This window comes from Alexandromys fortis, unplaced genomic scaffold, assembly GCF_014885135.2.
Source record: "Alexandromys fortis isolate MF-2015 unplaced genomic scaffold, M_Fortis_MF-2015_v1.1 scaffold_130, whole genome shotgun sequence".
Lineage (NCBI taxonomy): Eukaryota > Metazoa > Chordata > Mammalia > Rodentia > Cricetidae > Alexandromys > Alexandromys fortis.
In genome coordinates this window covers 4,414,607-4,439,090 of record NW_026068016.1, presented here as the reverse complement: position 1 = coordinate 4,439,090, position 24,484 = coordinate 4,414,607, and the positions used below count along the sequence as shown (strand labels likewise).

Sequence of the window (24,484 nt, the reverse complement as noted above, 5' to 3'; positions counted from 1 at the left end):
GGAATGGCAAAGTAGAAGTTGGAGGGAAGTCTCCATGGAAACGAGCCTCCCAGGAAGTGGCCAGAGAAGTTAGTGTCGGGGGACAGAACTGGAAGGATGTCATGAAGGAAACACCTGTTTTGGTAAGCTGAGGTGATCTCCTGAAAATACTGAACTAAATCAAACTCCATATGGACCGCCAAGCCCCCCCCTCATGATTTTCTTCTGAATATCTTTAAGAGAAATGGGCCTGGGCCACTCCAAGCATCAGTCTCGGGTGATCAAAGTCACACCTTTACAAAGCCAAGAGGCGGAGACTCCCTCAGCTGGCCCTGTGTTCTACGCATTAAATCGGAACCTGGAAGAAAAGAACTCATACCCATTCTCGAGACTGCAGGACCAAAATCTAGCTCTAGAAAGACAGCTACCACCTCTCCGAGAAACCTGGTATGGAAGACATCCTGCAGGTACACCTAAAACCAAATGTGACATTTGCATGTATGGGACTCGGGAGAACTGTGGCAGGGACTGCGGAAAGTCTAGATTATTGAGACGCAGGGCAATGCTTTCCAGTGAGGGCTGAATGTTTGTCAGCTGACTTTCTTCCAGTACATTCTAACGCTCGTGTCGATTCTGGATAAGGGACTTTTCACCCCTTTTACATAAGAAGGGAAGAAGTGTAGTCTCACTCAGTCCGTAGTGATGCCAAAGCTTGTGCCCACCTCCATCAGATCGCTGAAACGGCACAGATGTGATAGGTGGTGGCAAGAATGCTCCAGCTGGGTTCTAAATTTGTCGTTGTCTTCAGAGAGATTTAATGCATCAGGCTCTGTGGTTTCGAGAGCAGCACTTCAGGAGTAAACCTCTCCAATGTGGATTTGAAACCAACCCAAACAGAATCAGTTTACTACATGAAGAAAGCAGATGAAGTCACTGTTCCCTAACCCCATGCCCTTCACGAGCGTCCCAGAATTAAAGGAATTTTCCCCACTAGAGTGGGAAGTTCTGAGCCTGAGATGGCTCAAGTTGTTCATGTATTCTTTTCTGAAGGCCATAGTGATAATTAAACAGATTACTAACTTGGGACGAGAAATTCATGCTTATATGTGTCATCTGGCACACACTCCACATATTTGAATCATCTTTTCTCTTCTTCACACCCCACATCACTAACAAAACCGGGCTCTCCTTCCTGGACGACTCTGTCTGAACACCTTGTCCGTGTCTAGCTGACATAGCTACCCAGGGTATTTCCGTGGTTCCTTTCTGTACAAGGAAAATACTGAGTACAGTTGACTAGCACAGCTCCTCTAATGTTCTTCACTGTGGATGAGAACTTTCTCCGATGGCACTGCTTCATTTCTCTGGTTGCTTTGGTTTTGTGCTTGTCAGTGTCTCACTGTATAGCCCTGGGCTGGCCTCGAACTCTCCATGTAGCCTAGACTGGCTTACAACTCTGAGGCCTGCCTGCCTTTGCCTCACAAGTTGCTAGGATTAAAGGCATACGGTTTTATCCTCTTCCGGGTTCTAAGCTTTTGGTAGCTACATGACAAGAGCTGATTTGGGTACATTGGAGTCCCAGCTGAAAAACTGTATTTGAAAGACAAAAGTCACATTCGTTATAACAATGAATGAATGGAGAACATTCTCTACAAATACTGACTGTACCAAAGACATTTTGGGTGCTGGTTTTAAGGGTCCATGTTCTAACCCCAGCCCTACTAAATACATCATACAACCTTAGACTAGTTACTTAGCAGTTTTGTTCATCTGTGGTCAGGAGCAGAAGCGCATGTCTGGTACAGTTTTTACCATATGGGACAGTCCAACTAAAACACAGGATATCCTCATTCACATCACACATCATAGGAAGGTCCGTGTCAGAATGTGTTCTGATTGTTCAAAGAAAAGATCAGCATCCATGCAGCTTCGTCATGGCAGCACTCTTGAGTGGCCCAGTTAATAATCAAGCCAAACACAGCATGCGTAGTGTCACCATCTGAATCTCAGCAGAGCAATTCTGTAGCCCTGGCTTACTGTATGGGGAAGGACAGTAACATGCTGTATCCTAGCGTAAACTTGGGGACTGTCCCTGGTAACCTCCTATTTACTCTGAGAAGATATTTTCATTTATTAAAGTATTTTTTTCTGATTCCCTTTATTTGGGAGGAGGCTTCATGGTATTTAACTAGTGAGCTGGAGACAGAGCTCAAAGGTAGAGCATTAATCTCCTATATGTGAGACCCTGGGTTTGATCTCCAATAGAGGGGGTATAGGGGAGTTATAAGACTAATCAGTAAGTTTCTATTTTCCAGGTTAAATTCTGTGACTTTTCTAACTGCTTTTTTCCCCCAATCAACTTGGGAGGATCAGAAAAGAAGAAAACAGACTAAAATGTTCACTTACATTCATTCACTTCTTTGTGTGTCTGTTGTGGAATATGGTACACTGTGTAGAAATGTATTGTTGTGGTTGGTGTAATGAAAAGCTGAGCAGCCAATAGCTAGGCAGGAGATATGGGTGGAACTTCTGGGCAGAGAGATAACTCTGGGAAGAAGGCAGAAGTCAGACATGGAGAGGAGACAGGAGGTGTAAGATGGAACAGAGGTTATGCCACACGGCAGAACATAGCTTTACACTATGGGCTAATTTAAGTTATAAGAGCTAGTTGAGATAAGCCTAAACTAAAGGTCAAGATTTCATAATTAATACTGTCTCTAGATCATTATTTGTAGACTGGCAGTACAAAAACAGTCCAAGCAGAAAGCTTGCCACATGTGTCTTATCTGTACGTTCACCCAGTGAGTCGGGCATGTATAATTGAAGTCAGACATGTATAATTGAAGATACAAAATTGTGTAGATGACGACTACTAAACAGCGACCAGCCTAGATGTCTAGTTTAACAATAAATTGATTTTAATGCTTTATTATTGCCCCCCATCCTTCAAGTATCCAGGTCCATGTGTCTTGACATCCCACTGAAACATGAAGAATCAAGCATTATCAAAAGGCATCCACCCCGAAGAATTCAAGTAAGATGAATTTAAAAGTCCTTCTTAAAAAATAGCTTTGCTTTAATGCTAAAATCTCCTTCCATCTATAATCATCAAAGAACCTTAAGTACCTTGTAATGAAATTAAATACCATGAAAATGCTGTTACAAAGAATACTGACAATTGCAAAGACCATAGTATTAGAATTTCCTTTAGCAGTGATGTCACTTTTGAGGCTCATAACCCAAAGAAAGTATGCTAACAAGGACTCAGCTAGAGAGTTAAAGAACTCAAATCCAGCACTTAGTTGAATGAGTGTTCAAAAATCACAGCAACTACCACTTCAATTCAAGGCAAACACCACACCAGTCAACTCGGTCTTTGTCATTCATGTAATCCTTTAGCCCAATATAAAAAAGAAAATGTCATCTTTGTTTTCTACACATGGTTCAGAGTGAAGTAACTTGCCAATAGACACTGGAGCTGTTAGCCAGCCCTCTGATTCTTCTAACCATCAGTGTAAATTATCTCTATCTCCCGTTAATTCCGTCCTTTAATCATCCGAGATGCTCCAAGCAGCTGTTGAAGTTGGGGAGACTGGGGCCAGATATAGTGGTGCACACCTTTAATCCTGGTACTCAGGAGGCATATGCAAGCAGATTTCTGTGAATTCAAGGCCAGCCAGGGCTGCATCATGAGATCCTGTCCAAAAGAGAAGAAATGGGGGCAGGGACGCGGGGATTAGGAACATCAGAGCAATAATTTTTTTATGCATAGTATAAATTCTAATAAGACATCTCATTCTAGAAAGGGAAAGAGATTAGAGTGGGTTCTTGGGAATGAGCATCAGATAACAGAAGGCTTGGGACTCTCTCTGAGCAGAGAAAAAGGAGCCACACAAACCCCACCTGCCCCACAACTCACCTGGATGCCTAGACCAGCTCCAGGACTAATGGGAATCTCTGTTGAAGATTGTTTCCATTGCAGGCTGGTCACTTCTCTTCTTTGGAAGCTCAAAATTACTACTTTAATTGATTATTACTTTTAGTTCCAAAAGAGCATTGCTTCCAAAAATATTAGAAAATGCAAAAATATTACTTAGCTCAAGAAAAGTAAAGGGTCCATGTAATAAAGCAATGTCTAATATAAAATTGTGAGCACCTCTCTAGCTTAGCTGAGCAACCCTAAAGCTGGGTTTATTCTTAAACTAAATGTGCTCTTTCAAAGGTGTATTTAATGTACGCCTCTGTGAAACCCTGACACCAGCTAGCCAGGTCAAAAGAAGAAATCACTACAACCAGAGAAAGATATTCATGCTGTAGTCTCTAGTTCGCAGAATAATTTTAAGATTTATCAGTCCCAAATAAGTTAAGGTTAGGCTTTGATTTCCCCCAAATTCAAAAAGAGGAGCTGGCTATTTCAGAGTCTAGCACTATACCCCGCACACCAGCAAAGCTCCCTAAGAATAAAGAATCAAGTTGCAGAATCTGATTGCAAAGACCAGGTAGACTTTACCCAATCTTACATCTTCAGTCACTGATGACAGGTGCAACACTAAAGTCTAGGAATGAATGAGTGAAAAGAGGCTCCTTCCGGCTGGAGGGAAAGCACGCCACTGTACAGGTAGCAGTGTGCTTAATTAAATATAGAGATGTTTTGTTGATCCCGAGAGCTGAGATACACTAGACTCAGCAAAGTTCTGAAAAGCAGAACTCTATGCAGCTTGCCTGAGCTCTCCTCTGTGCTTTAATTTCTCTCCCCCCCCCCCAAAGATCTTTGCTCCTCAGGGCCAACCTAAACTTGAATCTTGTATATCCAGTCAAATGGACAAGATGGCCTGACCATGGCTGAGAGTCCAGTTCCTGTGGAGGAAAGATCTTATTGGCTCAGCTTTTCTGAGTCTAGCTCTGATCCGATGAGCTGGGAGAAGACGCTTATGCTGTAGAAACGTGGGCAGAACCACCCTGTAGGTTCTGGAGTCAGCTAGCAGAGAAAAGGGAAATGGCTAGGAACTTGGCAGACGCTCCCAAAGATATCATCTATAATTATCTGCACAAATGAGGCTCGGCACATTTTCTGCCACAAATGGGTTTTTGAGAGAATAATAAATGCTGGGTTCCCATGACATGCTAATTAATAGCCTGATCTCTGCCAAAGAAAATTCTAAAAGTATTTTTAATTATTAAACCAAGCCTAATTGCATCCTAAATAATTTGGGTTGCGTACTTGGCGCTCCCCAGTTCCTGAACATCTCCACTCCTCAAGCAGAGAGCACCTCTTCCTGGAGGTGAGAGCTGAGCCTCTGCCTGGAGCTCTTAATCAACAGGACTCCCCAACTCCCACTGTGTAAAAGAGTGGATCAGCAGCGCCCCCTCTGGCCTGCCCACCTTCCCCTTCCACCCCGCAGCCCAATAGGAATGCCTTCCAACCAACTCCCCACTCCCCCACACACACATACACATGCACACACACGCCCGCACACACACATGCACGCATACACATGTGCACACCCACACACATGCACGCATACACACATGCACACACACACCAATATTGACCCAAGTAATTCAGCTGGATAATTCTGAGTGCCAGAGAATGTTAAAATTTCATTATCTCTCTAAGGCTCACCCTGAACAACCTATTAACCACTGAGAACCCACCCAGCAGCCCTGATTCCCTCAGCCCCTCTCTATGTGCACACTATCTTCCTCTAAAGATATTGGGAATCCCTAGTTTTAACATGGAAAACCCAAAATATTCCAAAATCCAATTTTATCTAAACAACACTGGCATTACTACAAAAGAAAAATCTTACACCTGATCTCGTGTGCTGGTTTGTTGCCCAAACAGCAGAAACACTACGTAAAATTACCTTTAGCCAGGGCACATAACCAACAAATGAAACAAGCTTTATTGAACTTGGGTCCCATTCCCAAGACATCTCATTACACACATGCAAATATCTGAAAACCCAAAACAAAACCCCATGTTTGAAACACTACTGGTCCCAAGAATTTCAAGTAAGGGCTACTTAACATAGATAATATGTGCAGGAGGATTTTGATAAGTGCTGCCAACGTCCCCAAAGGAAACAGGTGGCACACTGAAATCATAGCAATTCAGGGGTATTTTCTTTGTAACTATCCATGCACAGAAGATTGGTTAAGAGGAACAGCCGAAGATATAGCAGTCAGCATTAGAGGTGGCAGATGGGTAACCAGCTCCAGGCCAAGGCAAGGGGAGAGATTTCTGGAGCCTGAAAGAAAAAGGCCAGATAGAGAAAGCTGGGTTGCAAATAAGAAAGACCCTCCACTGAGGGACACAGTCACCCCGTACCACCTTGTGAAGAATCAGAAGTCCAAATACCTGACCTCATCATCATCCCCTTCCTACTGGCTACACCCATTAGGAAGCCAGAGGCAAGGAGTTGCTGCACGAGTACAGGCAGAGAGCAAGTGTCCAGTGGGTGAGCAGATTTGGAGACCTGGTACCATGGCATTCAATTTCAGGCATTTCTTCCATGCTAAGACTTTCTATCTGCTGAATGTTACATTTTATTGATTTTTGTCCTCATCTATTAAAACAATCACATACACCCACACATAGGATGTGCCAGCCCACACAAAAATAAAAAAAAATGTGGGTTTTCTTTTTGATACAGTGTAGTTGATACAGTGTAGATTTTCTAATACTGAACCGTGCTTGCACTTCTGCCATTAATCTGACCTGGTCTAAGTATCTAAGTGCACGCCTTGCTGAGCTGGATTTCCTAAGGTTTTGTGTGTCCGCTTTAATGAGTGAGACAGAACTATGCTTTTCTAATACACTTTTACACCAGCTTTGCCACCAAGACCGAATTAGTCTTCTAAAATGAAGAGACTTCCCATCCCTCTTTCCCAAAGCATTTGTTATAACACAGGAATTCTCTATTCTCCAACCCGTTAGTAAACATGTCTCCCGTACTCTTCTTAGACTCCTGGACTTGTAAGGGAAATGATCATTTTTCCTACCGGCTTGACTTCTTTACAGTTCTGAGTTGCCTTGTGGATTTTATTCTTGCCAATTGTTTCTTGGAAATTATCCAGTTAACACAAAGCTTTTGAATTTATTGCCATGAAGTCTTATCTTCTTCATATACTATCTTTTGCTAAGTCTTATGAAATGAATCTTCCAGCTTACAGTGTGAAGCCTGTATGCGTGTGTGTGTACATGTGTGCATGTGTGTGTGTGCATACGTGAGTGTGTGTGTGTGTGCGTGTGTGTGTACATGTGTGCATGTGTGTGTGTGCATACGTGAGTGTGTGTGTGCGTGTGTGTGTGTGTGTGCATACGTGAGTGTGTGTGTGTGTGTGTGTGTTGACTAGAGATTAAGGTTGGGTTTTTCCTTTAATCACCCTCCACTTTATGTATTGACAAGAGCCTGGAGTTCACCAATCCAAAGTTCATTTTGTCCTAAGAATCTGTTTTCATCTCCCAAGTGCTAGGTCTAACACCCTAGTGGTGAGCATTTTATCCTCTGAGCCATCCCCAGCCCCAGACACCTTATTCCATGCTTACAGTGCTGTGGGTTGAACCTATGGCCTCATCCATGCTAAAAGAGCATGCCGTACTGCTCAGTTCCCCAGCCCCCCAGCTCTCTCACAATAAGTAACATGGAGGATAACTCAGCCCTGATTTCAAGTTGTGAACCTGGATCTTCTATGGAACGTTTCCTGACCCCCTTTATTCAATATAAATAGCTCACAGACTTCACCTGCCTGTCAGCTCCCCACAAATATTTGCCCTCCTATTCTGTTTTCTGATCTACGGAAATATTTGACTTGGGCTGAAGCCAAGTCGTGTCACGTTGACTGTATTGTTTCCTCTTCCATGGACAACTGTTGGGAACAAGGAATGCCACTGAAGTGTAACTACGTTGCAAGGACTTGATCAGAAATTCTTTCTGGGCCTTAGGTGGTCACCTACATAAAATAAAGCTGTCACAGAACACTTCCTCTACTTCCCAGAGCCTGAAGTCACAGCGCCAGACAAATGCTACATTTTCTGGGAGCTGCTCTGACCCTCCTCCCTTTTCTGACTCATAAAGGAAAACTAGCCTCTTTCAGGTTAGTGTTTATCACCAAGAGCAGCTATCTGTGCTGTATGGACGCTTTGTTTTCCATTATCAAAGCCCTAGCACATACTCCAACTGGCGATATTTATCACGGGCTGTACAGTGAATTAACTCAGAAATCTTCAAACAAATCAGATCTTTCCTAGTATTGAAAATGAAACGTTCCACCCTACCCTTCTCTGAGCACTTCCTTCCAGCACGTTTCCTCTGCAAGGGGCGAAGCCAGGACTCTTTCTTCCCCTTCAGGGCAAGCGATGCGCACGCGAACCCAGGATTCTGAAGCAATGTCACTTGGCTGGCATTTTTAAGTGAAGCCAATTTTCCCAACCATTTCTTTCTGTACGGTTTCTCAGGCTGAAAAATTCTATGCGGCTGGAAATCTGTTTGCAGTGTCGCTTGCTGCCATCTAGTGGCTTTGCAAAGGGAGTGTGCGGTTGTGTTCTTTTTTCAGAAAGTTGCCTGGAAAGTTCTTAAAGATATCTACCATTTAACCTTTATCAGAAATGTGAATCTAAAGAGAAGGCTGAGAACAAAGGAGAGGAGCCTGTTGTGACTCAGACATTCATGCTGTCAAATCAAAATGACTTAAGGATCTAGGCTTCTTCAGACTCAGTTTTCTGACTGCACACACACAGTAGTCCACTTCTGTAGTCCACTCTCCACAAATTCTTTTGTTTATTTGTGACAATGTTGGACCACTCTCGACCCCATCAGTGAGTGTCTCTGGAGGAGTTTTACATGCTATCCATTCCCAAGACGGATCCTGAACCTGGGCAGTCCGCATCTCCAGCGAAGGGCTGCACGGTTTCATTTCACAGTGTGAGGGCATTCTGAGGATCAAGTATTTGCAGGGCAAACAATAAGGCTTAAAACTGGGTACACATCTGAGATGAATCCTAGTGATGCCACTTCCCAGCTGGACAAACTTGGACAGGCCATTAGTCTTTCTAAAATGAGGACCCTCGTAATTCATACACAGAGCTCACCTGAGAATAATGTGTGATGATCAGTTTATTCATGGCCATAGTATGGAATAGTGGCTACACAGCCATGCAGACTCACACATACACAAATCTCGGAGACTCACCCATGCAGAGGAGACACAGACCCTTCTGTTTTTCCTTTTCCCCACGAGTGTCTGGAGGGCTCCCTCTTTTGGGACTCTCCCTCCAGGATCCTGACACAATCCACTGCTACTCCTAAACTAGCACCTTCCTGCCCCGGAAAACTGTGAGCAAGGGGAACGAACAAGCTTCTCTTCCTGTCTCAGTCACCTGTCCTTGCTTCTTTGCTGGACTGAGATACAGGGCCAGACCTCGTGGGAATGATCTCGTAGCCACCGTTGATCACTGCTGAGGACTCTGGGGATGCTTCTCTGGTGAGACTGCGCTAGAGAGCCAGCTCTTGCCTCAAACACAGACTGCCTGGATGGGAAGATCTCAGCTGTCTGAATGAACTGACTCTGCAGGCACATGCATGCATGCGCACACACACATACACACACACACACACGCACGCACACACTGCAGGTCAATGTGAGGGGTCCAGTTTTGTCTCCCATGCTCAGCTTGTAGAGTCCATTGTCATGTCTCCTGACGTGGAGGAGGAGGCAGTGGGCCAGGGCCATGGCTCAGTGGTAAAGCACTTGTTGTGTAGGGGTGAGGGCCAGACTTTGAGAACCCAACACCCACAAAAAAGCTACAACTCCAGGTCTGGAAGTATGCAGTTATGACAGTGCGCATCGGTAACCGTTGGGATGGGAAGAGCTTCATGTAAAGACAGATGGTGCCCAGGGGCTTGGTGGCCAGCCACCTAATGGAAACCATTCGCTACACGGGACATCAACCCTTGGTCTCTACATGTACACACATATATGTGCAACAGAGAGAGAGAGAGGTAGGTTGGGCAAACCCACGGATATACCTCTGCTCAGTCTTAGTGAGCCTTTTATGCTCCCATGAAGCCTAGCCCTTGCTAGACAAAGGTGACTGCCTTTTGTCAGCACTTTGCACTTCCTGTTAAGTGTGTCTTGTCACCCATGGTTACAGAGGGAGCTTCTCTAGAGACTTCCAAATATGTCACTTCCTAAGCCCTGGGACAGCTCAGTTGGTGGTAACGGGAAGGTCAGGTGTGTCTCCGGTCAGGTCAGGTGTGTCTCCGGTGTCTCCATCTCTGCTAGCCTAAACCCCAGCTGTTTGGTAGCTCTGAGCATGGTCCATCAGTCCAGCAGGAAATCGCTTCATTCTCTGACCACGATTTTGATTAATAACTCACTGGAAACGATGTGATAGAACGATAAAGAACCCCAGGGGTCAAAAAGCCTTTCTCACAGATAACTCTGATACTGTGGGCATCACCTTCTCTGCGCATGCCCAGGAGGAAGTTCTGCTTTCGCAGAGTGCTCAGGGAGTTTAACGTCTCTCCTTTTGTGTTTCATCGTCTCGTGCTTGTGGGATGCTGAATACTCTAAACACTGGACCTCTAGAAGCTTGACCCCATTGACCTGCCACAAGTAATTACCTCTGAGCAACTCCTGCGCCAGCCAGAAGCCAGAACAGGACACAAAGCAGAGGTGAGCGTGGCAGCCGCTGACTGGGGGAAGTGGGTGTGACCCGGGCAGCCGCTCTTTTCATGCCTCCCCATTCACACAGGAGTTCAAAGCCGAAGCAGACAGTTCAGTCCTTGTCAGGCAGGATGTTTGAAGCTGTAGCGCTTGTCCATGCCTGCCTCCAACTGGCGAGCGCTCTTCTCTTTTGGATGAGGCCAGGCTCTGTTTGCTTTGTGGATCAAACAGGGCTATGCAGATGAGAGGGGGATTTTACATGGAAACAGGTGATTTTAGAACTTTTAAATCCACAGTGAGGGAAAGCCAGTAAGGCTCTTCCCTTCACCCCTCCTGAGTGGAAAACTAACCCTCTATGCCCTCTCCAGGGAAGATCTTATCCAGAAGTCCTTGGCTTCCAGGTAACAGCCCTGAGAGGTCTCTCAGCTCTGTCCTGCTGAGAGAAAATGAATGCTGTTAGTAGAAGGGTCACTTTCCTGCCCTGACCTGACTCACGCTGGACCCAGCCAGACCCTGCTGTGGGGCTGGGTAAGAGGCACCTGATTGCCACAGGTCCTCAAAGTCACGCTTAAGGTGCTGACTGCGGGGGACAGCCTCCCCATAGACTTCTGCACCGTTGGACACAGTGTCCACAGAGGAGCAGAATCATCGGCTCTCTCCTTCACCTCTGGACAACAGCAAGTGACAAATGAAACTATGTGCACCTCTGCTTGCCCTCGAGAGCCACCTTTTTCATGACGGGAAATTTCATGACAGTCACTGAATTTTATGACAGACTAAGGGAAGACCACCAGACTTCCCAGCAGTCACTTCAAATCCTCCTCAGCTGCCATGCTCTCTCGGGTTTATATTCGGATATGAAAGTATGTTGTAGGGAAATAGGTTCCACTGAACCCCCCAGAGTGTCTCCTCTCACTGCACGGCCAACCCATCAATCGTAGAGGACACAGGAAGAGAAAGGAAGGCCACAGCGGACCAGAACACTTTTCTAGAGAGCTAGGAAAAGCATCTGTTGGCCAGGAAAATGGTATGTTGTCAAAGTGAGATTATCAAAATGAAATCGTCAAAACCCTCACATTCAAGGCTTGCAAAACCCTGCAAGAACCTTTAAGCCAGTCTTAGATGCACAGCACAGTGCTACTTAGTTCTGTGACAGCTGGACAAAGGACTTGTCAGGGACACGGCGGCAGGACACCTTTATCATGACAGGAGATCGGCTACAGATTATGAACGATTAAGACCCACTGCTCCAGGAAGGGTTGAAGGCGGTGGAATTACAATCCCCCATACTAATAGACACGTCATCTCTCACAGCAGGAACCTGGGAAGAAAATGCAGCTCTCCATGTACACCTCTGGGAAGAGACAGTATTTACATAAGATGCAAATGCTGGAGCGGATCCATAAAAGGCAGGAGGTAAAGAGAAGATGGTCACCTTTACCAGATTTGGAGGGCATTGTCACTGTCCCGCTGAGCCAGTCAGTTCTCAGCAGCAGAGCAGAAGCCGCCACTGCCTGAGCTGGGAAAAACAGGAAGATGACCTTTTGCTCCCAGTCTTGATGAGTCCTTACTTTTTCTTTTTTTCTTCTTGCAAGGTTAGATCTGCGCTTCAAACATCCCTTTCTATTTTCCTTTTTGTTTTTATCTACTTCTTTATTTCGTGAGGGCAGAGAACACACACATGTGCCGCAGAAGGAGGACAGTGACTAATTTTGGGTAGTAGGTTTTTTTTTTCCTCCATCATATGGGTTCTGGTCATCAAACTCAGATTGTCAGGCTTGGCAGCAAGCTCCCTTAGTCACTGAGTCATCTCACTGGTCCTTTCTCTTTTCTGTTTGCTTTGTTTTTGAGAAAGGGTCTCATTCTATAACCCTCGCTGGCCTAGAACTCACTCTGTGGGCCAAGATGGCCTCCAGTCTCCTGAGGGTTGGGGTTAAAGATGTGCAAAAGCCTAGTCTGTGCCTCTTTTAAAAAGCTGCCCCTTGGCCCTCTTGCTGTAGCCAGAACATAGAGTAAATCATATTCTTTCCTTGGCTTAGTAAGAGAGGGAATGGAAGTCAGTCTTTATTCTGAGATAAAGACCTCTCCCTAAAATCCATGGCATAGAACTAGTGAGGAGCACCTTCTGCCAGGATGCTTGTACCCCATGCTTGGGAGGCTAGGGAGGAGAACTGCCACAGGATCGAGGCCAGTCTGGGTTACACAGAAAGTTTCAGGACAGCCGAGCTATGGAGTGAAACCCTGTTTCCAAAAGAAGAAACAAGCAAGGCTTTTGTCTTGCTCCATTTCTGCTTCTTTAAGAGAATACTAAAGACACGGTAACTAATAAAGATGATGTCTTAGTCAGGGTTTCAATGGCTGTGAGGAGACACCACAACCACGGCAATTCTTATAAAGGGAAAACATCTCATCGGAGTGGGCTGCTTACATTTAAGAGGTCCAGTCCATTATCATCATGGTGGGATGTAGCTGCATGCAGGCAGACATGGTGCTGGAGAATTAGCCAAGTGTCCTACATCTTGACTTACAGGCAACAAAACATGGTCTCAGACACTGGGTGGTATATTGAGCGTGTATGAGACCTCAAAGCCCAACTCCATAGTGACACACTTCCTCTAACAAGGACACGCCTCCTAAGAACGCCCCTCCCATTAGGGGCCATTTTCTTTCAGACAGCCAGATGGTGACCATATTGAGGTGAGGAAGTCTAAGGCCGAGATACTGGCAGTTGATGCGGCACAGCACAGCGGAGGACATGGCGGGCGACATTGTCAGTGAGAGTGAGAGTGAGGGGTCAGGAGCAACGAGGGCAGCCTTTGCAACCCTCCAGGGAGAGCTGGCCTCCTCCTGTGGTGATAGTTTTACTCTCCACCCAAACATCTCTTAAAGTCCCACCTGCAAATTAGCAAAAGAACTGGGGAGGAGTATGTTTCCAACCTGTGAATTTGGGAGGACACACTGGAACACTTTCTGCGGTAAAGCTCTGCAAATGACTTACCCTTAACCCCCCCCCCCCCCCAGACTCTAAGGATCTAAGGAACTGGTCTGTAGTTATGTCCGCAATTCCAAAGACCCACCTACAGACAAGGGTTGATAGGCAGACTCCTTTCATAGGTGCACGCCTCTACGAGCCAGCGAGCATGCTCGCCTTTCTCCAAACCAGCCTGAGAATAAAGCTGTCACAGAAGGTGATGGGAACAGAGCCATTCTGATGTGTTCAAGGGTGACCAGGTCTGTGAAATGTCCACACTTTGATGTTGCCGTTTGGGAGAATATTAACCACTTTTAGTTTATCATTTCAGGCCCAAATGGAGTTGATGAATAGTCTTCAGAGTGCAACAAGACTTGATATGCAAAAGCAGAAAGACCATAATGGCGATAAAATCACCCAAAGCTTGCCAAGGAACGATAGCTATGACGTTATCACCATACTGCCTGATGAAACCATAAACAGAGACCCAGGTGAGGACTGTCATTCCTTCAGTAGAACATTTCACATTCTGGTGTAGTTTGGCATGGTTTGGTTTGGTGGTTGTTTTAAGACGGGCTTTCATGTAGCTCAGGGTAGCCTCAGACTCACTACGTAGTCAAAGATGACCTTGAACTTCTGATCCCCCTGCATCTGCCTCCCAAGCGCTGCGTTGCACCAGTATGCCAGGTTTGCTTACGCCATGCTGGATAGCAAGGCCGGGGCTTTGTAAACGGCAGGCAAGCACTCCACCAACATAGCTACATGATGCAAACATACATGAAATGTCATCAAATAAATGTCCATTATGGGCAGGGGAAGGAGAGTGAGGAGAAAACCAATAGCTGCCACCGAGGGGAGATTCAGTGTCTCAGAATGAATGGCATGCTGCATTGTGTTTTACCTCTCTTAGAGAAAAAGACAAAAAAAAAAAAAAAGAAAAGAAAAGAAAAGAAAAAAGCACAGAGGTCTTTCTTCTTGTAGATTCCAAGTGCTTTATAGGCACTCCTGAAATCATAAGAGAGGCTCATAGCATCATCTTGTGTCAGAGAGGGAGAGGCTCTTATAGACATGAAGCTGCCTGTGTTTACAGGCCACATGACCGTCAGCCCCTTATCCCTGGAAGCACCCTTTGCCCTGTAGCTCAGTCTTCTTGAGTACCCAGAATACCTACAGTGAATCTAGCACCACTACCCTCTCGCCTGGCTCCTGCTTCATCCGGCATCTCTATGTGGGGGGCCCTCATGTCACTTGGGCCAGAGCTGCATCCTCAGCCCCACACGCTGAAGTTCTAGAAGCACTGTGCTGATCCAGAGTAACCTCATAGAAAACAAATCTGGCCATGTTACTCCCCTGCTAATAAAAACAATCACCAGGACGGGAGAGCTGGCTCAGGGACCCAGAGGACCAAGTTTGCTTCTCAGTACCCATGTAGGGTGGCTCAAAACTGTAACTCCAGCTGCAGGATATCTGGTGTCCTCTTCTAGCCCCCTCCAAAGCCTGCACTCGCATGCCACACAAGAACACAAACACCTACTCGTGAGCAAAAATAAATCTTTAAAAAAAAAAAAAGCAGTCATATTTCTACCAACCTGGGGACAAAAGCTCAGCTCTTTTACAGCCCCCCCCCCCTCGAGCCTTCGGGATCCAGCCAATGCCTATGCTCGGATTTCCTCTCCTGCTGCTCTCTCGACCAGCTCCACCCTCTAACCCAACAGCTATCCTCATCCACACCCTGCCTGCTATGCTGCCCCCACCAGAGTGCCCATTACGTTTTCCCAGTGTGAGGTCCCCAGGAGAAAGCTGCATGCATCCCATCTTGTTCCCAAACAGAGGCTGCTGTGCTGCGGGCACAACCCGCATCGGTAGGGCTGACCATGGTGGAGCGGGTGGCAAGTGAGCTCTACGCTGCAAAATCACCTGCTGAGGGGGACTCTGTCCCCACCCCAAGAGCACAGGTCTCAATCAATAAATTAATTAAACAAAAGTCAGAATAAATGAAAATCAGCTTGAGATATCCCTTTAGCCCATGACCTAGTCTCAGCAAAAACAGGCTTTGCTGTCAAATAAATTTTTGCCACTAAAAAGAGTATTGACAAAACAACTAAGGAAAAGGGGGCTGAGCTAAAGTTAACTCCCAGCCATCGCCCGAGAACAACTATGCTGGCGTTGGAAAATGTGCTGGGCTTGGAGGGACCCAGGAGGGACTGAAGACAAGGGCTTCCCATTGCTTCCCTGAGGCTTCCTAAAGAGGTTTCACTCTGTTCCAACTGCAGTTCTCTCTCTCTCTCCCGCCCCCCTCTCTTCTAAACCTGTAATCCCAGTTCTTGATCACCATGAGTACCTTAAATGACATAGTGAGTTCCAAGCCAACCTGGACTCCACAGTGAGACCCAATCTCAAAATCAGACAAACCAGTTGGTACTGTGATTGCTCATTTAAATCTCACCCAGCTAGAAGGTAGACGTTAACCCTCAGTTAACCCTCACCTGTGTAAGATAGCCAGAGTTCAAGGTCACATCTTCTTGACCTGCCTGCTACCACGACCTCCCTCAGATGTCAAGGATTTGTAGCTTTCTCTAGAACAACCTTGGGAAGTATGCAGGCCCAAAGCTCTGAGCCCTCACCCATCTTTGAAGATGGTCACTTTGAAGCTGAAGAAGGTCACAGATGCTGGCCTTCATATTCTCCTATCCCAGATCTTTGTAGGATGGGAGCAGAAACAGGAAGCCTAGCTGGAGACAGCTACTGACCATACAGGGAGGGAGAGCTGTCTCAACAAATGGAGAGTGGGCCAGTGCAGAATCCAGAAGGGTGGGGAGGGAACACCTTTCCCAGTTCCTATCCTCATCCTACTGAACCAGCATCTCCAGACAGAGGTGGTGGATGAACCCTACATTTAATTCTCCAATTGACTCTGAAGACCAGCTGACCTTAGCTGGCCTGGATCTCAGAGTACAATCAACACATCAACTGTCTGGGAATCTTTTCTCTGCGGTGACTGGATGTGTATGTGAATATACCTGCCAAAATGCATCTAGAAAATGCACCTTGCTAGCAGGAGATAAAAATTCGTATTGTTCTCCATTTAAATGAAATCAAACATGAGAGAGGGATGCCCCTCCCCTCACCCTTTGCCACCTGTGGCAGGTGGAAGAACTGGCCCCAGGGTCATGAGAGTGAAGAGCTGGGTGCAGCATGAGAAATTGGGCCCTGGCCTTCCCTGTGCAGCACAGCAGAACTGGCCCTGGTGGCATGGGTGGAGGTGAGCCAGCCCTGAGGGCATGAGGGAGTAAGAGCTGGCCCTACCCGCTCACCGTCTGTGGCATTGGTGAGCTAGCTGGGGTAGTGCTGGAGAGCTCACCCTGGTGGTGAGGATGCGGAAGAGCTAGTGGGATGTACAACTAACTCAGCTACAGCCCAGGTCCAGACCCAGGGCTGAGAGTTGCCCCGCTCCAACATCCACCTGTGAACTGCTGGAGCATGGGAAGGGGCCACACAGCCACAACAACAGGATATCCAAGAGAAGTCCCAGTGAGGGTCCAGTACCGATCCTCACTGTAGCAGAAGCCAGAGGCCTCAAGCCAGACCAATGACTCATTGCAATGAACATTTGTAAGTGATGATGTATGGACTAAAGGGTGCACTGTGTGACTCACTGAGACACACTACAGCTTAAATGACAAGACTTTTTTTTTTAATTTGGGGAGGAGAGTTGCAAGGGCAGAAGGTGGATATGAAGGGACAGGGAGATGAGTGGGGTGCATGATGTGAAATCCACAAAGAATCAATAAAACGTTAAAAAAATTAGAAAATAGAAAGTTGAAGGATTTTTTTTTTTAAATGAGATCAGATTTAACTAGGATCTCACGGAAGGAGATGTCTGCAGGCAATATCCTCACCTGCTGCTGAGGCTGCTAGAAACGGCGATCTTTTGCTTACTTTCCTGGCTGCTGGGACAATATTGCTGACTAGAGTTCCGCACAAGGAAGAGTTTGTTTTGGTTCACAGTTCCAGGATAGTTTGTCGTGGCAGGAAAGGTATGAGCGCAGGAGTGAGGGGCTGGTCACATTGTGTCTGCCGCCAGGAAGCAGGTAGACACAAATGCCTCCTTCTCTGTCCTTTCTACCCAGTCTGGAAGCCCAGTCTACAGGGTGGTGCCACCCACATTTAGGGTATGTCTTCCTCAATAGACCTCTAGAAGCAAAGTCGCAGGCGCAACCTCTGGTGTGTCTCCTAGGTGATCCCAAAGCCAGTCAAGATGACAATGAAAACCATCACAGGCTGTGACAGAAGTATCGCCACACACTTCTGTGACGATGGAGGGAGTGGGGGGTCACATAATGTCTGCCATTCTCCAGTTGCTTCCGTTCTTGCTGCACAGGGATAATAATGGACAGCTCTAGGATTAGAAAGTGATTTTAATCACAGTACTGAGTTCTCTACAACTCACAAGAGATCATGATTATTCACCTCAGTGTCCCATATAAGGAGAGGAGATGCAGAAAGGACAGGTCCGAGCATCGGGTCCCAGCCAGATGCTCTCAGGCTGCTTCACTCCACGCTTTCATCCTTGATTGCTCTTACCACTGGTTTTAACAAAGGCTCCTTCTCGCTCATCTCAGAGAACCTCTTTGCCTGCTTTCCCTGTCTTCTAAAAGCATTCCCCTTGGCTTTCCCTGTGAGTGGGATGCAGCCAAGCTCAGACACTGACCTGAGCATCCTGGTAGTCAGGAGCTGGCAACACAGGCACCTGTTCCAGCTTCAGCGATTTAATGGAATGGCCACCATTTCTCATTTGCCTCCGGAGGACTGGATGAGAATGTTAGCCTCTTGTGAGACAGAGACAAGCTCTATTTTCTGCTACCTCTTTAAAACAAAACCACCTTTAAATTTTTGATTTATATATTCACATGATAAATCACAATATAGCCGTATGAAATATGTAGTTAAGTACAACATACATGCCATAGCATCACTCCCTGGTGTACAACTCTGCGAGTTTTGCTGTGCTTGTGTGGCCCATGCCCTCTCCAGAGGCATGACTGGGACACAGCTGCAGGAAAGGCACAGAAGATGGGATCAAAGTCCTTTACTGAGCCCCAGCAGTGCGCTCTTCCTGAGAGCAGACACATCTTCCTGTTCCTAGGGCAGGGTCTGACAAGCGTAGTCTCTCAACCATAGATCCTTCTGCATTGTTTTAATTTTTTCAAGAGGAAATATAAATAATTTGTTGTTTCACTTCTGTGACCCTATCTTTCCAGATCTGTAAAATGGGAATAAATAGCCAATGGAGGACACATGTCAGGTTAATCTCATATGTATAAAGGTGAATATAAGGGCTGGGGAGGTTGCTCCACTGGGAAAGTGTTTGTTCCAGGAGCTTGAGGACCTGAGTTCGGATCTTTAGTACCCATGTAAAAAGCCAAGTCAGGGCAGTATGCATCTGTAATCCCAGTTTTAGAGAGGCAAAGATGGCGGGGGAAGGGGATGACCCTCGGGGCTTCGAGGCTTGCTAGCCAACCAAGCTAGCCAACTCAGTGAGCTCTGGGTTCAGTAAGATGGAAAGCAACAGAAGTGACACTTGTCCTAAACCTCTGGCTTCCACATGCACCTGTGCACACACATTCTTCTTCCCCATGTCCCGTGCACAGGCATCAACTGTGAGGCTCAGACAAGTATATAGGAATGTGGATAAAACCGAAGGAAAAAATGATATCTGTATCAGTAATTGCCTCGCCAAAGCAACAAAATACTTGACGGAAGTAACTTAAGGGAGGAGGGCTTATCCTCGCTCACAGTTTCAGTTAGTGAAGTCCAGCAGGGAAAGTACGGGGTCAGGAGTAGCAGGCAGCGGGCCACTCTACATTGGGTCGGGAAGCAGAGGGCAATAAATGCTTATACTCAACTCACTTTCTCTCTTTTATTTGGTCCAAGACCCCAGCCCATAGGATAGTACCACATTCAGGGTGGGTCTTCCCACCTAGCCTAGACAACCCCTTTTGGGCATGCTCAGAGGCTTGTCTCTTCAGGGCTTTTAGAACCAGCCAAGATAACAGCCAACCAACATTAACTACCACAATGTCTTATACTAAACAGCCACTCTAAATCTATTATTCCAGTGTTACCTTCAGAATTCTAATCTTATCTACCCACCTTTACTATTTAACTACTAAACTGCTAGGTGTTTTGGAAAATATATAGCTCCGTCTTTGAACTACTGTGGTGTTACAGTTTTATAAAACTGTGGTGATAAATTTTTCTAAAGCATGTATTATAAATATACAGCAGTCAAACATTCGTCATGCTGATTGCTCTACCACTCAGCTCACTCCTCGTTCCTTTCACACACAACAACACATATTGCCTCCCCCTGAAAACAAAATTAAAGCTTCATCCCAGAGCCTTATACACTGGCCTCTACTCTGCTCACCCAAAATCCATTTAGGTTTCTAAAGATCATGATTTTGGGCTGGCAAGCACACTGGGACAGGAGGGGTTCATGGTTTTTATTCTAACGCAGGTAGTGACGGTGTCTTTTTTCCATTGGCTGGGACCCACCCTCACAGTCTTTTGAAACTGGCTAGTTTTGAAAGAACCGTAGAGAGGAAGTGAAGGGAAGTGGGAAGGGACAGAGCACTAGGTCACTTAGACCAAGAGTACAAAAGGACCTCGGTGTAAATAAGTTTCAACTGGTTTTGTTGGGGGCAGGGGTACGAAGATTAAAACATTTGCATAAAAGAGATGGGGAGACGAAAAGATTTTAATTCCTTGTGGCAAACAACAGTTTAGTGTTTACAGAAAAGGCTAACATTTCATTTTTCTTCCAGTAGTAACCTCAAGTGGGTTATTCTATGGTAAGAGCATTTTAAATACTCAGTCTTAAGGAGACAGTAAAAGAAAGTTTGCCCTTTTTCAGGAAGTTCACAGGATGAAGAATTATTGGACGATCACAGAGAGAATGACTATTGTGTCCGGAAAATTGGCAAAATGGAAGCGTGGCTCCGTGAGCAAGACACCCAAGGACGGCTTTTCTGGAGCAGCTCCAGCTACGACTCAGACGAGTTTGAGAAGGATCAGAAGAGGCCGCAAGCACTGGTGAGGACCAGGACGGAGAGGATCCCACTTTATGATGAGTTTTATGACCGAGAATGAGAAAGCTACTCACGGCCCAGACAGAGAGGAGTGGTTTGCTCGTTTTCATCAAAAGCATTCCTATTTGCATATGAACCACTCAGGGGGAAGTAATTTACATCTGTCTTCTGGAGTCTTGTAGTTCATGGGTTTGTCATGTATGCTCTAGGTCTATGACTTAAAACTGAGGGGCTGAAACAAAGGTCACTTGTTTGTCTTACTTTTCTGTGGGTAGCTGGGCTCAGTGAGGCTGTTGCGTTGGTCTTTTCACATAGCTTATGGAATTTGACAGCAGACGGCAGCTCAGACTAGAGCCACATAAAGGCTGAGTTAGAACACTTTCCATACAGTCCATGCATGGTCTGTGCAGCAAGGTAGTAAATTTTTCCTTTCAACCAGTCCAATGTTTCTAACATCAAATATTCCAGCCGGAGGAAGCTGGAGGACACAGAATTGATGAATGTCTAGTCATTGAACCCACCCTGGACCACTTCCACCATAACCTATCAATTAATGCAAGTCATAGATCAAATGTTAGCAAACGAAGAGTCCACACAAGGAGACAGGTACCAAAAAGGGTGCATCCTGGGGACTTTAAACATCACCTCGCTTGTCAAATCTTGGAACTGGTTTTGCCTTTAGAAGCATGGTGGTAACCAGGCGGTAGTGGTGCACACCTTTAATTCCAGCACTCAGGAAGCAGAGGCAAGTGGATCTCTGTGAGTTTGAGTCCAGCCTGGTCTACACAGTGAGATCCAGGACAGCCAGGGCTACACAGAAACTCAGACTGAGGTCAGGGGAGTGGGGATGAAGAAACATGGTAGCAACTGTAGAAGGAGCAGTGGGCTGCATTCCTGCCACCCAGCTCCCAGCCGCCTGGCTAGCTTATGCCCCAAAATAACAACACACATATTGTATTCATTTAAACACTGCCTGGCCCATTAGTTTCAGCCTCTTACTGGCTAATTCTCACATCTTGCTTAACCCATTTCTAATAATCTGTGTAGCACCACGAAGTCGTGGCTTACCGGGAAAGATTCAGCATGTCTGACCTGGTGGCTGACTCCATAGCGTCTGCCCTGGAAAGGAAAGGCATGGCGATTGCCTAACTTCCCTTCTTCCCAGCATTCTGTTCTGTCTACTCCACCCACCTATGTTCTGACCTATCAGGCCAAGCAGTTTCTTTATCATTAACCAATGAAAGCAACAGATAGACAGATGACTTTCCCACATCAGGCAACATGCCTGTAATCCCGGCACTGGAGAGGCCGAGTCAGGAGGATCATGAAATCAAGACCAGCCTGGGCTACATGACAGAAGTCTGTCTCAATCAAATGATCATCAATAAAGGCAAATCAAATCCTATAAAAATATGAGAACATATTGTGAAAGACCCCCAGTGCTGGGAAGACTCTCACTCAAGTCTCGGGATAACACGACCCCCCCCCCCCAGTAACTCATGAGAAACCATCCTTGCTGCAATCACATGAGGCTTTAATGATGAGATGAGACAGGAACCAGTGCACTGGGGCCGAGACTCATAACCCATGCAGGGGAAAAGTTCGACCCCGAGTGACCTGGAGAAGGGGTTTTTATAGGAAGAAACCACAGCCCAGTAATCCAAAAGGGGCAGGGAGGGTGTTACAGAAAATCACAAGGGGGCAACTCCCTGCCTCTCAAGATCACTCAAGGTCATAATCAGCTAGTTCCTGAAACACAGTATTCCAAAAATGCCTAATGATAATCACAAGGGGGAAACTCCCTGTTTTTTAAGATTATTCTCAAGATTACAATCTAACTTTATCTTCAGCTAGTTCCTGAAACACAGTCACTGAATTGGCTAATCCTGGATTTCTGATTCTTCTCTTCCTGCTTAAATTTTTGGCTATTTTCTTCCTGGGGGGGGGAGCATCTGGATTTATCCAGCTCTTTCAAATTGTATATTTTAAAAAGTGAGTTTTTACAGAAACATCACTGTGATGCTGCAAGCAACACTAGGAACACTGAAGCTACTTTTTACATAAATTGCCCACACAGCAAGGACTCAAGAAAGAGGTGGGAAAGGTAATTGTAGAATTAAAGCTTAAAATCAAGACTACTGCACATAATCTACAAATGGTTTGAATCATTTCAAGTCTCCAAAAATTTGGTAAGACTTTTAAAAAAATCAAAACAAAAACACTTTTTAAAGCCTTCAGTAGGAAATTTCCCAAAAGAAAAAACTAGAGGAAAGCACCACCTAAAATGTGACCTTCGTTCTCCCCAAACCAGTCGCTGAGAGCTAGCCTGTCGAGAAGCTTGTGCCTTCCGAGAGTGGAGGGCTAGCATTGTTCCTTCTTGCATTTTCTTCCTGCATTTTCTCTGCTTCCTTTCTATACTTCTGACAAGAAGCTAATCTGTACCAAAAGATAATTAACAACATTAGGTTGTTTGGCCACCAGCTTTCTCCAAATGGTAAGACCTATCAGAGGATATGCAGATTTCAAAACACCTCTGATGTTGTCATGTGTTTAGAGTGTACCTGGAAGCCTTCAGATAGGAAGGGGAATTCCCAGTATTCAAGATAGTGGCATCAGGGACTAGAGAGGTGGCTCAGCAGCCAAGATCTCGTGTTGGTCTTGCAAAGGCCCCATACTGTGTTCCAGACACCCACAGGGCAGTTCACAACCATCTGTAACTTCAGTTCCAGAGGATCTGATGCCCTCTTCTGACCTTGCAGGCACTGCATGCATATGGTACATGGACATATTTTCAGGCAAAACATCCATACACATACAATAAAAATAAACAAATCTTTTTAAAAAAAAAAAAAAAAAAGTACCCACATGTGTTGTCCAGACTGCTCTGTCACAGATAATTAGACAAGGCTTCCTTCTACAGACTCACGGGGCCATGACTTCCACTAGAGCATGGACCACAGCCTCTCCCTGTGTTATCAATGCCTACACTCCCCAACTGGACATCTGGCATAGAGTTTGTGAATTGCTCAGTTTACATGTTGAGTCACATGTCAATCGGGAGGTACTTGTAGCTCCCAGCTCTGCAGTTGCTTGCACTAAGTCTCCTCGTTTCTCAAGACTTACACACACAAGGTTTGTGCCACAGCGAAGAGACTCCTCAGAAGTTCTTGGAATGCATGCATCGATGTGGATGGCCTCAGACACTGCCGTGAGGTCCAAAAGATATACCCTATGCCAATGAAGACTCCTCGGAGCGCAAAGAGTTTTGCAAAACCACATCAGACTGTGTTCGCGGCAAGGAGAACCGGTCCCAGAGCCTTCTGTGTGGGAGCGGATTTGCTGCCCTGTATCTTCCTTGGCCAGCTTACATGCAGGGCCTGGAAAGAATAACAACAGCTGGAAAGTACGCTGCTTGCGTGAACTGTGCTTGTCTGCCAGGCACTTGTCAACTGCTTCACATGACTACTGCTCCTCACAGAAGTGTTGTGAGCTGGCATTAACATCTCCAACTAACGAGAACAGTGAGACACAGGGGGGTTCAGTGAAGCCAGAGTCATCCAGCAGAACTTCCCTGCAGGCTTGACCATAGTTTACAGAAAGTAACCCACTTGCTGGGAGCCAGGGAACCTTCCCTTCTTTACCAGGTTTACTTCAAAGAATTCAAATGGTGACCAACATCCCATACTTCTATTGCCTGGTTTGTTTGTCTTTGCTTTTTGGAATTTTGTTCATGATCCTAGAGGCTAAGTAACAAGATAAGAAAAACATACAT

General features: G+C 45.9%; 1 protein-coding gene across 5 annotated transcripts; it reads left to right on the top strand.

Annotated features, from left to right (window-relative positions):
* Positions 1-22,124, top strand: Ccdc198 (coiled-coil domain containing 198). 5 transcript variants are annotated; one of them, XM_050162413.1, is made up of 7 exons: positions 1-122; positions 220-446; positions 2,931-3,013; positions 10,573-10,659; positions 11,965-12,066; positions 13,953-14,112; positions 20,538-22,119. In XM_050162413.1, the coding sequence occupies exons 2-7, from the start codon at positions 224-226 to the stop codon at positions 20,771-20,773; spliced, it is 891 nt and encodes a 296-aa protein (XP_050018370.1). In that variant the 5' UTR covers positions 1-122; positions 220-223; the 3' UTR covers positions 20,774-22,119. The 5 variants fall into 5 exon arrangements, with proteins under 5 accessions (XP_050018370.1, XP_050018368.1, XP_050018367.1 ...); XM_050162411.1 differs by having other exon boundaries at positions 7-122; positions 2,938-3,013; positions 10,576-10,659; positions 20,538-22,124; XM_050162410.1 differs by having other exon boundaries at positions 7-122; positions 2,938-3,013; positions 20,538-22,123.
* The last annotated feature ends 2,360 nt before the right edge of the window (positions 22,125-24,484 follow it).